This window comes from Electrophorus electricus, chromosome 8 (genome assembly GCF_041902795.1).
Source record: "Electrophorus electricus isolate QZ-2024a chromosome 8, ASM4190279v1, whole genome shotgun sequence".
NCBI lineage: Eukaryota > Metazoa > Chordata > Actinopteri > Gymnotiformes > Gymnotidae > Electrophorus > Electrophorus electricus.
The window spans coordinates 25051500-25065000 of NC_137504.1; the positions used below are offsets into that span (position 1 = coordinate 25051500).

A 13501-nucleotide genomic window follows, 5' to 3' on the forward strand; every position below is an offset into this window, starting at 1 on the left:
CTCTGAAGCTACATTTCCTCTTCCTTTTTCCCCCCACACAGGAGAGAATGTCCCTGAAGCATCAGAACAGTGGCAAATGGGCCAAGTCAAGGGCCATCATGGCCAAATATGATGAGTCGGTAAGAGTGCTGAACACTCCGGAACATTCTCAGCATCTCATCATTGCCCTACGCAGGGCAATTTTAGCTACAGTGTAGACACAGCTGTGCATGTTTCCAAGGGGCGAAACAGTAGAGATTTCTTTGCATCACTGAGGGTTCTCTGGTTCGAACCCTTGCTTGTAGATGAGGTAGTTAGCACTTTCCTCTGAGCATGTCACAGAATGGGCAACGGCTCGAAAAGATGTGCTAGGCTTTCGGATGATCTACCAGTCAGTAGCTGTCATCTGACAGAGAACTAGCTAGCTGGTGTGTTGGAATTGACATGACGACAACAGTTGTGGTAAAAATGACGTGTGTGTGCAGTGCTTCTGTTGTGACATGCATGACCCAAAATCTCTGTGTTCAGGCTCGCAGCGCCATGCAGGAGCAGCTACAGCTGAATAAGGAGTTGACTCAGAAGCTTGTGGTTCCTTCTGATGACGAGGAGGAGAGGAGAGCAGAGGAGGAAGCAAATGCTCTTCCTGACTTTGTGAACGAGGCCGAGCCTGTCCCTGACTCCGCGAATCCGTGGATGAGGGGTAAGCTGACCAGCGAGGCTTCAGGACCGGACGTCAGCGATGTCGCAGCGGAGCCAGGCGTCAGCGATGTCGCAGCGGAGCCATCATCGGGCCAAGAGGGAGAACAGCACAGGGAGGAGGAGGAGGAGGAAGAGCAGGAGGAGGAAGAGGAAAAGTTGCTCAGGGAGTTTGAAAGGAAGCGTAAACTGAGGCGAAATGAGGAAGATGATCTGGCCCCACAGCCCCGAGAGGAGCGAGGGAGTGAGTGGTCGTTGCCGGCCTCCGTGGTGCTAATACCGCATCACTGCAGGACTCTGAACACCTCCCTGATTCAGCACACCTGAGCCAAACCATCAGCTAATTATCAGAGCCATTTTTGAGCCCTTGGTTACATGGAACGCGTAGTAGGACTCCGGTGCTCTGGGCCCACAGGACCAGAGTGATGGCAGGCCTGCCCTGAAGTCTGCCTGCGTGGCTCCAGTCCTAGAGCCCACTGTGGTTCCCTGTCTCCTGCATGTCTGACATGCTGCTTACGTCAGCGCATCTCCAGCACTCACACCCCTAACGCGCCTCTTGCAGCTCACCACTGCCACCGTGATAATTGGCTCCTGAGATGTGTGCGGTGAAGCGGACACACCATCACATCTGCGCCCACTCTAAAAAAACAAAAAAAAAAAAACAAACTCGATAATTAACTGATGGGTTTAATCACTAGCATTAGAGGAGGAAAAATACACACAAACGCAGTCCTGTTCTATGCTAGTATGATGATATTTGTGTAGCACTGTTCATACATGGTATTTAGCTCAAAATGCTTCAAAGAGCATGTAAGTTCAGAATATTATAAATAAGCAATAGTTTTTTTTACACGGTATTTTTATTTAATGCAGTTTGAATGTCTGGTCTTCAGCAATAGCTCATACATGGTTATTCTCCTGCTCACTTCCTGTAACCACATGACCAAAATTTTCGCTCCACTGGCTCTCTCTTGTCAGGATCCTCGCCAGTGGACATGGTAGAACAGGTGACCAGAGAAGAAGTGGTCGGTGAGGATGTGGAAATTTCTGATGACGAGGAGGAAGATGACGAGGAGGAAGATGACGAGGAGGAAGGAGCTGAGGTCGTCTCGGAGTTTAACAGCCTTTTTAACCGACTGATGCAGAGCGGGAGGGCGGAGCCACAGCAGATCCAAGCAGAGGAGGCGGAGCTGCTGGACGAGGGGCTCGTCTATGTCCGGACCATGGACGACCTGGAGGCCCTGGGGCAAGATGAAATGGCAGGACCCAGCAACGCTGTGCCTGACCCACACACACAAACTCCCAGTGCAGAGGCTACTACTGAGCCACCCAGCAAGAAGAAGAAAGAGATTGACCCCAAGGAAGTGCTCACTAAAGAGGCCAAAACCATCACGGTCCCTCTGGTGCTGACTGCAGTGGAAGAGGAGGAAGAGGTTTAGAAAGGATTGTTTTTAATTCATGCATTGATTTCAGTTGCTAACATCCAAAGATTTAGTCAAAAATTGAAACAGCCCTTAATCCCTCCTTGTTAAAGATGACAGATGCTTTAATTTTTTTTTATGTTCAGGAATTACATTTCTGACTCTAAGAACACTTTATTGATCCTGTAGGAAATTGCAGCATCACATTTCTGTACAAATTGCACAAGAGAAGACTTAAAATCAGAATAAATAGGGCAGGGTTGTAGATATGAGAAGTACAAAGGTGCGGTACAAATGAACTATAAACCTTTAATATTATAAGAGTTAGCAGGGTCCATATACATATATAACTTATGTACACGACTTGTGCAATAGCAGCCATGGAATGTGCTCCAAGGACTGCAAACATCAGTATTGCACTAAGAAACATGTTAGGTGATAAAACAACACAAGTGTGAAATGTGTATATACATAAATGACTATGTTCATGACAAACATTTGCAGCATTTAGCAGTCGCTCTTAGCCAGAGCAACTTACAAAAGTACTTTGTCATTTACTTATAGAATGTATCCAAGTACAGTACAGTAGGTTAGAGTTCAAGATACCAATGAACTAGAATACCGTTGAAATACTGGGATCAATGCTGATGCCTAGAAGTGCAAAATATATAAGCTCTATCTCAGACAACAATAAGTGCAGTAAACAATAAGTATTGGAGTTAGAGAACATGGGAGCAGTCAGGAAAAACGAGCTGCATAAGTGATTATTGCACTAATGCAGTAAACAGGAAAATATTAACAATAGTAGTCACAGTGACAAAATTGGTCAGACTAGAGAGTAGAAATAAAGTGAACTTGGTAGCAGGTCATATAAAAGTAACAGTGCAACACAATAATATAAATGATAGTATGAACCAGACATGAAAGAGTATGGTATAGCTCAGCTCAGTTTAGACAGCAGGAGATCAGAAGAGCCCCTGCAGTGACTCATTGTAGAGTCTTATTGCAGTGAGAAGAAAAGATTTCACATGGCGCTCCCTCGCACAGCTGTATCGGTCTTCCGCTGAACATGCTTCTGTTTGCCCACTATAGTGTACAAGGGGTGTGATGCATTGTCCATAATAATTAGCAGATTATTAAGTGTCCAGAGTGTCCAGTTTGACTCCTACAACAGAGCCCGCCACCTTAATCAGTTTGTTCAGCTTTATGTTGCCATAAAAAGGGAACCTCAGAGACCAGAGCCACTAAAAAAACCCATTTTCCCCCCTCAGAGCTTTGCTGAGCAGGCAGCCATCATTAAGGAGGCCTTTGCAGGAGATGATGTCATCTCTGACTTTCTGAAAGACAAGAGGAAACAGGAAGAGGCGGGGCGACCCAAAGTGGTGGACCTGACCTTGCCTGGCTGGGGGGAGTGGGGTGGAGTCGGCCTCAAACCCTCCCGTCAAAAACGCAGGAAGTAAGAAAGATGACAATAATGGCAAATGAAAAGTCGCCGTGTCATGTGTTCTTCCCAGGTCTGTGTTTGACTTCTGAGAAAGACTAGTGACAATAAAAAACAGTTACTAACACCATGGCATCACTGCCGATGGTGAGCATAATGTCCACAGTTCTCTGCTCCTTCCTCAAGTGTCTTCTCTTGTTGCTGTAGATTTCGGCTGAAAGCAGCTGCTGCCCCTCCCAGGAAAGACCAGAAGCTGCCCGCAGTCATTATCTCAGAGAAACGGAATGCCTCTATAGCTGCCCACCAGGTACACCGGAGCTTTGCCAGCCTGCAGGACAAACACACACCCCATTGATCAGGGGTCACTTAGTCTTCCAAGCTGCACTTCAGCATTCCTGTGTGCACCTGTAGCCATTATCATTTCTGTCTACATGGAATTCTTGCAGTCATTTTTGCTTTGCATGCAAATTTGCAATATGCAATTTGCATACCAAATTGTAGTCTAAATACATCTTCAAGGTGTTTACTATCTAGAATAAGCATTTTTCAACAGTGCTTTGTGGCTTTGTGTACATTTGCAGGTGAGCCAGCTCCCGTTTCCCTTCCAAAACAGCGCGCAGTTTGAGAGTTGCATGCGCTCCCCTGTCGGCCAGACGTGGAACACCCAGAACACGGTGAAGAAGCTGACCGCCCCCAGGGTGGTCACCAAGCTGGGCGCCATCATCCAGCCCATGGCCAAAGAGGACTTTCTGAAGCAGAAGAAGGGCCCAGAGGCGGCCAAACAAGGTGCCATACCGCTGAGGGGGACCCGAAAGAAAGGCAAGAAGAAAGATTCCAGGTGAGGGAGAGCAGGAGCACGGAGATCCCAACATCTGAGGAAGAAGAGTAAGGAAGAGGGAGAGGACTGGCTGTACTCATGTCATGTTGGCTGTTGCCTTTCTGCAGCAAAATGTTTATTTATCATTCACTGGAATCCACTGAAAGAAAGGAATGAAGAGGCATCGATTTTCCCCCCCTCCCCCTTCAGTTTTGGAGAAAGCCCTATCGTGTGTCTAGAATACCAGCTACACTGAGACATCCCAGCTCCCCGTTCACAGCATGCAAAGACTGACAGAAGAAACTGCTCTGCCTCTGCCCATGTGGCTGTGATGTCCATCTTCTGTTAACAGTTCATTATTAAACTATAACTGCTTAAACTTCTCGTTTATCGTTCTGCCTGTTGTCACCCACGCTGTTTTTCCATCAGCACATAATGCTACAAGGGGTCATGAGCTTTTTCCATACTTTCTACCTTGAATATTGAAATTCTGTCCAGTATATTAATCATATAAAACCACTTTTTCTGAAATAAGAGAAATAAATGTTCTTTTTTTTTTTTTGTAGTAAACTAGTTTTTGTATGGTGTAATGTTTCTTTTATTTATGGTAAAGTCCTGGTAGCTGAAACTGGTTATGGGCGCTAAAAAAAAAAAAAAAGTGTTCCTTTTGTGTCAGACAAGGAGCCACTTGGGTGTGGACAGAAGATGGGTGGAGCCACTGGCAGTAGTGATGGTGTTACATTCTGAGGTAAACAAAAGCCCATCCCTTTCCCGTACGCAGAATGACTCATCTAGTGTTGTGCTATATACACTCAACACCCATACAGAAACCACTAGCCTACTTCTACATGCGTTGGCCACATTAGGTGCAGCTACCTTATAAAAAATTACTGACCGGAGTCACACTGTCCACTTCATCACCTGGTATTGTTGCTGTCTCAAAATGATCCAGTCAGTAATGTTTCTCTGATCACTTTCGATGTAGATCTAGAGGAGGGTTACCACAATCTGCATAGCAACAGCAATGTTGTTGTCTGTTAACTGTAGCTGAATTGTTTCCAATAAATAAATGTTTAAGTGGTTTACTGAAGTGTAATTTGGAAGAAAAAAAAATCTGAATCTAATTTGAAAAAAAGATGCAATCACTGTGAACATATGAGGCTTGAGACTGAGGTTAGACTAGATCAAAGCCTGTGTTCAGTTTTTTTCCAGATAAATTGCCACAGGTAAGTTGGAGCAGGTTTGACCAAGCCTGCGGACTCTCATTCCTATTTAAAGTACAGTTCTTCACATTCCACGGCCTGCAAAAACATTCCCTACTCAAAGAGAATGAAGACATCCTCCAGAAAAGTATGGGGGGCAAAAAGAGTGACTATTTTCAAAACTCTGGCTTTCCTAAGGAAGTCATAGATGGTGGTGGTGCTTGTGTTCATCTTCTTTGGATGGATGTATGTGTGTATCCAAATTCTCAGAACAACAAAATAATTGTATTTTTCCATCAAAAGGTAACAAGATCCTTAATGGGATTTCTTGGAAGAGTCACTTGATACTAATGAATAGTGTATGAGACGGGTGGCCCCTGTAGCTTTCTAAAGAAATGATTCTTTTCTTTTCCTATGCTACCGTGACTCAGCACAAAGCCCTCTCAAAACCCAGCTGCCTGTCCCAACGACCCCAGAGAGTGCTGCTTTCTCACTACCAGTGTCCCTGTGCGACTTGGCTGCTCATTCGTAACTGTACTGCTGACATGGATGTTGCGCTTTTTGCCACTCTGCTCTTCCAGGTTTGGATTCCTGGGATGGGTTATGAAACTGGGGCGCCAACTTCGGTCTGTGGAAATATGGAACCAGAACATAAGGGGGTGACTCCGCAGACGAATGCAAGTCCTTACACCATTGCAGTAAGCAACAGCACATTTCAGACTGGCAAACCTATCACAGGTGAGCAAAAGCTTATGGAATGGAATTATGGTAGTGGCACAAGATTATATATGTACATATTTATGAACATAGAATTATACATATTTTATGTTTACATAAATTGTATATATATTGCTCATGTTGTGGTGGTGTTAGCTTGGTCCCAAAGAATTTGTCAGAATGTCTTTTCAAAATAAAAAATGACATTTTAAGTGTTAGAAATGTTCAAGGGCAAGTTTGATTCCTTGTAGTTTCCTAGATTCTCCAAGATGAATATTTTTAAAAAGGTGTTATCTGTTGGCTGTTGCAACAGTGCTACTGTCGACCCCTTTAGGACATAAACCATTGTTGCATATAGTTTAATGAAAAACACAGGTTCTTCCCTACTGGTCTGTATATATTTATATATTTCTCTGCTCTTGGTTAAGAAAAGGTTGATTGAATTGCCTAAGCACAATTTTTAGTGTACAGTAGATGATGTCAGGGTTTAGGCATTGAACAAAGGGCCAAGACCAGCTCTCATCGACTCCAAAACCTCCCTCTCCTTAGATAACTCCCAGTTAAAATGTAGGGGGTCTGACTGTGTTTGTGTGTTTGTTTGTTTGTTGGCTGGACGGGTCATCAGTGGTAATTGGAGGCTCTAATTACAAGGGTGTGCTACTGCAGGCGAGGTCAGCCTCCAGCAAAGAAGCCCTGGGCACCTGGGGTACCACACCTGCTAATACCAAATATTTACAGGTAAATGTCATTTGATATACATGTTTGTTATTTATTAATGTATCTATCAGGTTATTTCATCATCTTTCTATTTACTTTGCTGTGCATCCTTATATTGCTGTGTATTTTCTTTTTACTTCTGTCTGTAGTTGTCACCCTTAAAAGGTTCTTCTGAATAAAGGTTTATTAGACAAGCCATCCAGACAAGCATCCCAGCCATGAGGTGCATTTTAAAATGCTAATGTACATGTGGGGAAATATTTTATGTAATGTAATTAGTCGTTTGCATCTGCCATTACAGGGTGATTCACCGGACTTGTAGTTTTTATGTTGTAATGGATGTAGACTCTCCACCAAACAGTGTTTGATGGCTTGCATTTGCATTAGGAGCTAGTCCTGCTCCAGGCCAACTCAAAAAAGCCAATAACCATACAAAGATCATTCCAGTGGCCAACTGTTTGACATGGTTATGGAAGTATCAATGGATTCTTGTCACTAACGCCATATTACATTCGACTTAGCCAGCAGTGGAAATGTGACTGAAACAGTGTATATTTAACACATTTACCCCTGCTATTGAAATAATGTTAGCCATGCCTTTTATAACACAGACTGTTGCTTGTTTGTGAAAACTTACTTTCACTTGTATTAATCTTTTCCCTGCCAGTGCTCAGGAATTGCTCAAGGAGCCATTACACATTCCAACAGTAACACAAAGAATAACCTCACCGTGTTCACCTGGAACCCCCCATCCACCACCAACAGCATCTATTTTGTGTGAGTGGCTGCTTTTTTATGTGTGTGTGTGTGTATATATGTATATATATATATATATATATATAATTATTATTTTTTTTTATTTTTTTTGTATGTATGCATGTATGTATGTATGTATTTGTATATTTGTATGTATATATGTGTGTTTGAATTTATACCCCCCCCCCTCCCCCCACCAGGGCCACCATAGCCAAAGACGCAAACGTATACTGGTTAAACGTCAAATCGGAAATGCTGACTAGAGGTGAAAATTATTTTACAAAACAAAAAGTGTTGATGAACTTAATTAGTAAATGCATAGTAATTCACTGGCAGAAACACAGGAACAAAACACCAGTACAGCACAATAAGGGGTTTACTTTGCATTAAGATCAGTCTTTTTAAATAAATCTACTGTATGCTATCTCAGTGAACCGTGACCAAGGCTTTTTCCACCCCCAACAACAGAGGGAGCAGCCCCCGGGTCAGCTGATCCTAAGATGGCCACCACACCTGCACTTCTGCTTCTGACCCTCCTAATAGCAGCGTTTCAGAGCTAGAGCAGGAAACGGCATCAGGTTACCACAGCGCCGATTGTGTGCAACCTGACGCAGCACGCAAAATGTAAAGCTGACCACAAGTACACAAGCTCACACTTGCTTCTGTGGCTCGTCCTGCCTGTCCAGGGAGACGCCTCTTGAAAGATCAACACACCACTGTCAGTGCCGAGTACACCTGTACATGCTGATGACTGAAGAAACAGCTCAGCTGAATTGAATAGTTATGCTTGGGCTTTTTTAAAATGGGTTAAAGCACTTTGCATAGGGAAAACATCCTTGAACTCTCAAGGACATGTACTTATTTAGATTTAGAAGTAGTTCATCAAGTGTATCCTTTGTGCACAATGTACTTTAATATTAATTCTTTTTTTTAACAATTTTTTTTAGTGTCATGGTCACGAAACATTTTCAAAAATGGATTAAGAGAAAGAAGTACTATTTAATCCCTCTAAACCCAACATGGACAAATCCAAAACATTTTAATGTTAATAGGTAGGAAATGGGTTAAAACATATCCACTAGGTGAAAGGATTTTACTCCAATTGTTATTTTATAGTGTCAATGGGAGGAGAAATTAGAACTTATTCCAACTACTCTAGTGAAAACTTATTTTGGTCACTTTCCTCCTTGTCAAAAGTTGGAAGAATAAAAATATACACACTGAAAATGTTATTTAAAACTAGCACTCAGTCATAACGCAAGCGAAGAGAGGGGAAAAATAGTTCCATGACACAGTGACATGAACATGTGGAGGGTGCTTGAGATCTCAGTCAAGGGCCCTACCATTAGTGCATGCCTTGTACAACCCATTACACCAACCCCAGTGCTCTAGAATAAATCAACCCTAATGACACCAACTCACCCTTATGCATATTTAATTAAATAGTATGAAGACTAGAGTAATCCTAGACTAGTCCTTGGTATAATTGGGTGCTTCCTTCAACACCCCTGCAGTCTAAATACAGGCTTGATGTGTTAAAATACACTAAACACTCATTATGCATGTGTGAGCAGGGGATTTTAATCAGCATTCCTAAATTATTCACATTTTTCTGAAGCTCACATCAGTAGTTTGCACTAGTGTAGGAATGTTTTTGAACAATTATCTGCACATGACCAGATAATGCTCCAGGAACAGTCTGATCCAAAGACTTCAATGAATAACCAAGGAACAGCAGCAGAAGGTGTGACACACTGTGTCGGAGTGCTTGAGACACCTGGGTCACTGGACCTAGGCAGGAGATAAGGCAGGGGGCAAATATAGCAGCCAAAATGTTGATCCACTTAAAGCTCTCGTTAATCCATGAGGGGACCTGACTGCAGGGAAGGCAGCACAGAACAAGGATCTGACAGTGGACACCAGCCTCTCCAGTGCACAAAAACAATCAAATCAATAGATACAGACTTACTATTAAAGGAATAAATAAGGCAGGCTTGACGAGCACAAAATCACAAATGAACCTGCTACTAGTCCATTCCCACCAACCTCACTTAAGCTACAAGAACCTGTCTGAAATGTACCACACAACCAGGTCAACCTTACAACACATTTCTTCAAACCTACTTGAGAGGAGAAAAACACATCTTTGAAGTCACAAAAGCTGCATAAGTTTTTTTCAGTAATTTATTCAAGTCATTAAAAGTAGACTGACTGGAGAAAAGGTGGAACGTGTTCTGGGTTTTAACTTTAACTGGAATGACTGTGACAAGTGGAGAAATCAGACTAAGAATCGCACACATGCACAACCTTTTAAATATACAACATCTCTCAATTAATAGCTAGTGGTGCACTAATTGGACCCACATGTACAAGGCAGAAAAGTCCAAGAAATTCATCTATGTTACACGTTTAACCACTTCACCTCCCCACAATACTTTTTTTAATATTTGATTGTGAATGTTATATTTAAAAAAGAGGAAAAATCTAAAATAAAAATAAAAAAAAGGGGGGGGGGGGGAGTATGACGCTTAGATGTATTTCTTCAGTTCGTCGTAGATGACCAGCACAAAGGCACCACCCATGCCCCTGAGCACATTGGACCAGGCACCCTTGAAGAAGGCCTTACTACCCTCATCCCGAGCAATCTTCCTCCAGCAGTCAATGGTGCCAGTGTACATGATGTCGGCTGTAAACACAAGGACAGGAAGTCAGTCGTTTTCTGGTACACAGACGAACCTGTAGACATTTGTACATGACAACTGCCCTTGTGTGTTCTGCTCTTTGTGCAGATGAAACACACAGGAGGGCTGAGGAACCAACTTTGCCTAGGGAGATGGGATCAAATACGTGCTCACAATACATGCAGAAATTATATTATATGCGCCATTTTACCTCCTCTGCGACCAGATTGCATCATCATACGACGACGGACTGTGTCAAAGGGATAGGAGGCAAGGCCAGCCACGGCAGTCACGGTCTGCGCGATCATCCAGCTCACCACGATGTGGGTATTCTTTGGGTCAGGCAGCATTCCTATAAACATGCAAGTGAAAGTAAAGAGCTGCAATCAGGAAAAAAGGCAGAAAGTGTTAGCCTGACTGGCTGGACAAAGCCCAACTTAAAATTAATGAAAGAATAAAAAACGAATTCGGCAAGCACAGAGTTAGAAATGCTAACGTTGGTCCGAGTGAAGACATGGTGAATAGGCTAGTTTTAGAAGCACACGCAGTTTCTCTTCACCTCACCAGCAATGAACTTACCAGGAGCCACAGGCTTCCTAGGAGGAACAGGTTAGCATTAACAACTGGCTAGAGGGTCAAGCAAACGCGACCCACTTTATACTCACCTTTAGCAGTGTCATAGATACCGAAATAAGCTGCTCTGTAGATGATTATACCCTGTACAGACACGTTGAAGCCCTGGTAGAGCCCCCTCATGCCGTCAGACTTGAAGACTTTCACTAGGCAGTTGCCGAGCCCGGTAAACTCCCTCTCGCTGCCGGCTTTCCCCACATCTGCGGCCAGCCGAGTTCTGGCGAAGTCGAGCGGGTAAACGAAGCAGAGGGAGGTAGCTCCAGCAGCACCTCCTGACGCGAGGTTGCCGGCAAAATACCTCCAGAACTGTGTGTGTTTGTTGACGCCATCAAGGAAGACCTTCTTGTACTTATCCTTGAAGGCAAAGTTGAGGGCCTGGGTGGGGAAGTACCTGATCACATTGGCCAGGTTACCTCTCCAGAAGGACAAGAAACCCTGCTCCTTTGGGATGCGGACCACACAGTCCACAATACCTTTGTACTGCTTGTCAACTGTGATCTGCTTGCTGGCATGCTGGACCTGTGAAAAGCAATCACATGAAATCAAACGAGAGTCTTGGAAAGATACAACGGGAGAACATCCCAAAATGAACTTCACTTCGCGGTTGTTGTTGTTTTTTTTTTTTGAGTCATGTCTGTATCTTGTGGAAACTCTCAATAAGAATAATCACCTTTAATGTTCACGCGACCTTGTAGACGAAAGCAAACTTCTCCAATAAGCGACAAAGTTAACAGGTGCCCAGAGGTCCGGGCATACGCTCCCTTTCTAAACGACCTTGACAGCAAAGAACCAGCCAACGATTATCTAACGTTACCATAACAGCCAGGTTGTAAGGACGCAAGACTACTTCAGCTATCTAGATAGTTGCTTAAGCTCCCCCCATACGCAAGCCAGGCCCGAGACGTAGCTACAACCTTTGCATACCAATATGGAACAATTACATAACGACCGTGTCCGCTTCCTATTCGCTTACTGTGTACATGTAAAAAAAACCAAAAAACCCCAAAACCCTTTTAAAAAATAAAGTACCTATGGTAGACATCGATGCAAAAGTTTTCAATGTTCAGCAAAAGCATGGAAGATGCCAGTTAGCTCGCTGAAGCCTTTTCACAACAGCCATTAACGTTAGCAAGCTCCAATGTCATGCCCCCTAGGACAGAGCAAGCTAGAGCGCTAACGCTAGCCTAGCTACCAGAGCTACGTAGCCGGCTAGCTACGGTCATTAAGAGAAAGAAAGAAGAAAGAGACAAAACAGCCAGCAACTAAACCTTCAGAAGGAATACAACTCAACGTGTTACGAGCCTCGCCAGCTAAACACCTCCACATCCGCGTTACTGCCCCGTTCTAAAAGCCGGTAGCCGGTATGTCGGTAACCGGCCGACGGCCGCCCGGTCACGAGCGCATAGCGCACACCGCTCGCGAGGGCGACGCCCGGCTCACCTGCAGGAGAAGCTTCACCCTCTCGATGGGAGCAACAGCCGTCTTGGAGATCGCCGCGGCAATTCCTCCAGCCAGGAAATCCTTGGCGAACGAAATCGCGGTCTCGCTCATTGTGCGATGCTATTAGATAGCGCTGAAGATGCTGTGTAAATCTGACCGGCGCTTTCCCCCCAACAACTGTTTTAGCAGCCCGCTCGGTCGAAATGGCCGATTTTATGCATGCTTAAGGATTTTCTAAGGCCCGGATCGCGAGACATAACGGGAACTCAGAAGTCCTTTTGTCATTGGTCCATTTGTTCTTTCGGCGTAGAAAACGTAACCGTTCTATTTATACAATGGATCCGCCTCCTTATTCATTGAAAACTGTCAGCACAGAAAAGTAGTGAGCGAAGGTAATTCAAGAGTTTGAACTACTGTGTTGCTTTTTGTATTATTTTTTATGTTACGTTATAAGACGTTATAATACAGTTAGTAACTAGAGTCAAAACAACAGCCTCACTTCAAAGCAAATCTTGCTACTCTAGACAATTAAACAATGAATGCTTCACCAAAATTATGAATGGAGCATGAAAACATTTTGAATGGCACCATCAAAAGTAACAAAGAAAGAAAAATATCAATATAAAGACCTGCCTCTAGCCTTTCTGTTAATATCAACAGACCAGTTTGTGATCCTTTAAAAAGTTTATCCACTTGTTTAGATGTTAGCTATAAACCTATATTTGGAAAATTTACCTTTTTAGCACTATTAGTATAAAAAGATTATGACCACATCTGTATATATTCTGTTTTCTGCCAAGTTCCTTATATAGTTCCTGCAGATGAACAATGAACAGTGTGGACATTCTCAGCTGACACTAAAGTGTAAAGCCAGCCAAGAATAGAGTTCACCCCAAGGGCTCTAGTGCTCTGACCTTCACAGAGGCCAGGATGGAACCCTAGTGCCATTGCAACTCAAGAAAGAAGCTGCCCTATTGCCCCACCCCCAACCCCAAATAAAG

At 43.6% G+C, this 13501-nt stretch overlaps 3 protein-coding genes across 11 annotated transcripts in view; 2 read left to right on the forward strand and 1 right to left on the reverse strand.

The window, feature by feature from the left end:
* Positions 1-4733, forward strand: part of si:dkey-251i10.3 (U3 small nucleolar RNA-associated protein 14 homolog A) — a 14446-nt gene extending 9713 nt beyond the window's left edge. For 8 of the 9 annotated variants that reach the window (XM_027025539.3, XM_081719297.1, XM_081719296.1 and 5 more), the window contains exons 9-14: positions 42-119; positions 508-919; positions 1654-2108; positions 3368-3552; positions 3745-3844; positions 4119-4733. In XM_027025539.3, the coding sequence (XP_026881340.2) occupies positions 42-119; positions 508-919; positions 1654-2108; positions 3368-3552; positions 3745-3844; positions 4119-4379 (1491 nt within the window). In that variant the 3' untranslated portion in view covers positions 4380-4733. Of the gene's footprint in view, positions 1-41; positions 120-507; positions 920-1653; positions 2109-3367; positions 3611-3744; positions 3845-4118 lie in introns of all 9 variants that reach the window. The other variant, XR_014124900.1, reaches the window with a different exon arrangement.
* A 1281-nt stretch (positions 4734-6014) lies between these two features.
* On the forward strand, positions 6015-9398 carry si:dkey-251i10.2 (putative defense protein Hdd11). The gene is made up of 5 exons (XM_027025993.3): positions 6015-6294; positions 6899-7011; positions 7658-7767; positions 7947-8011; positions 8215-9398. The coding sequence occupies exons 1-5, from the start codon at positions 6102-6104 to the stop codon at positions 8304-8306; spliced, it is 573 nt and encodes a 190-aa protein (XP_026881794.2). The 5' UTR covers positions 6015-6101; the 3' UTR covers positions 8307-9398.
* A 514-nt stretch (positions 9399-9912) lies between these two features.
* Positions 9913-12716, reverse strand: si:dkey-251i10.1 (ADP/ATP translocase 2). The gene is made up of 4 exons (XM_027025981.3): positions 12501-12716; positions 11093-11579; positions 10639-10779; positions 9913-10432 (listed from the first exon to the last, which is right to left on the reverse strand). Exons 1-4 carry the CDS (start codon positions 12609-12611, stop codon positions 10275-10277), a joined length of 897 nt encoding a protein of 298 aa, XP_026881782.2. The 5' UTR covers positions 12612-12716; the 3' UTR covers positions 9913-10274.
* Between the last annotated feature and the right edge of the window lie 785 nt (positions 12717-13501).

Excerpts from the sequence above, each read along its gene's own strand:
- si:dkey-251i10.2 (XM_027025993.3), top strand. The coding sequence starts at position 6,102 with ATGGATGTTGCGCTTTTTGCCACTCTGCTCTTCCAGGTTTGGATTCCT. Across the intron at positions 6,295-6,898 it reads GACTGGCAAACCTATCACAG|TGGTAATTGGAGGCTCTAAT; the intron begins GTGAGCAAAAGC and ends ACGGGTCATCAG. Across the intron at positions 7,768-7,946 it reads ACCAACAGCATCTATTTTGT|GGCCACCATAGCCAAAGACG; the intron begins GTGAGTGGCTGC and ends TCCCCCCACCAG.
- si:dkey-251i10.1 (XM_027025981.3), bottom strand. The coding sequence starts at position 12,611 with ATGAGCGAGACCGCGATTTCGTTCGCCAAGGATTTCCTGGCTGGAGGA. Across the intron at positions 11,580-12,500 it reads GGGTGAAGCTTCTCCTGCAG|GTCCAGCATGCCAGCAAGCA; the intron begins GTGAGCCGGGCG and ends TGCTTTTCACAG. Across the intron at positions 10,433-10,638 it reads GCAATCTGGTCGCAGAGGAG|CCGACATCATGTACACTGGC; the intron begins GTAAAATGGCGC and ends TTGTGTTTACAG.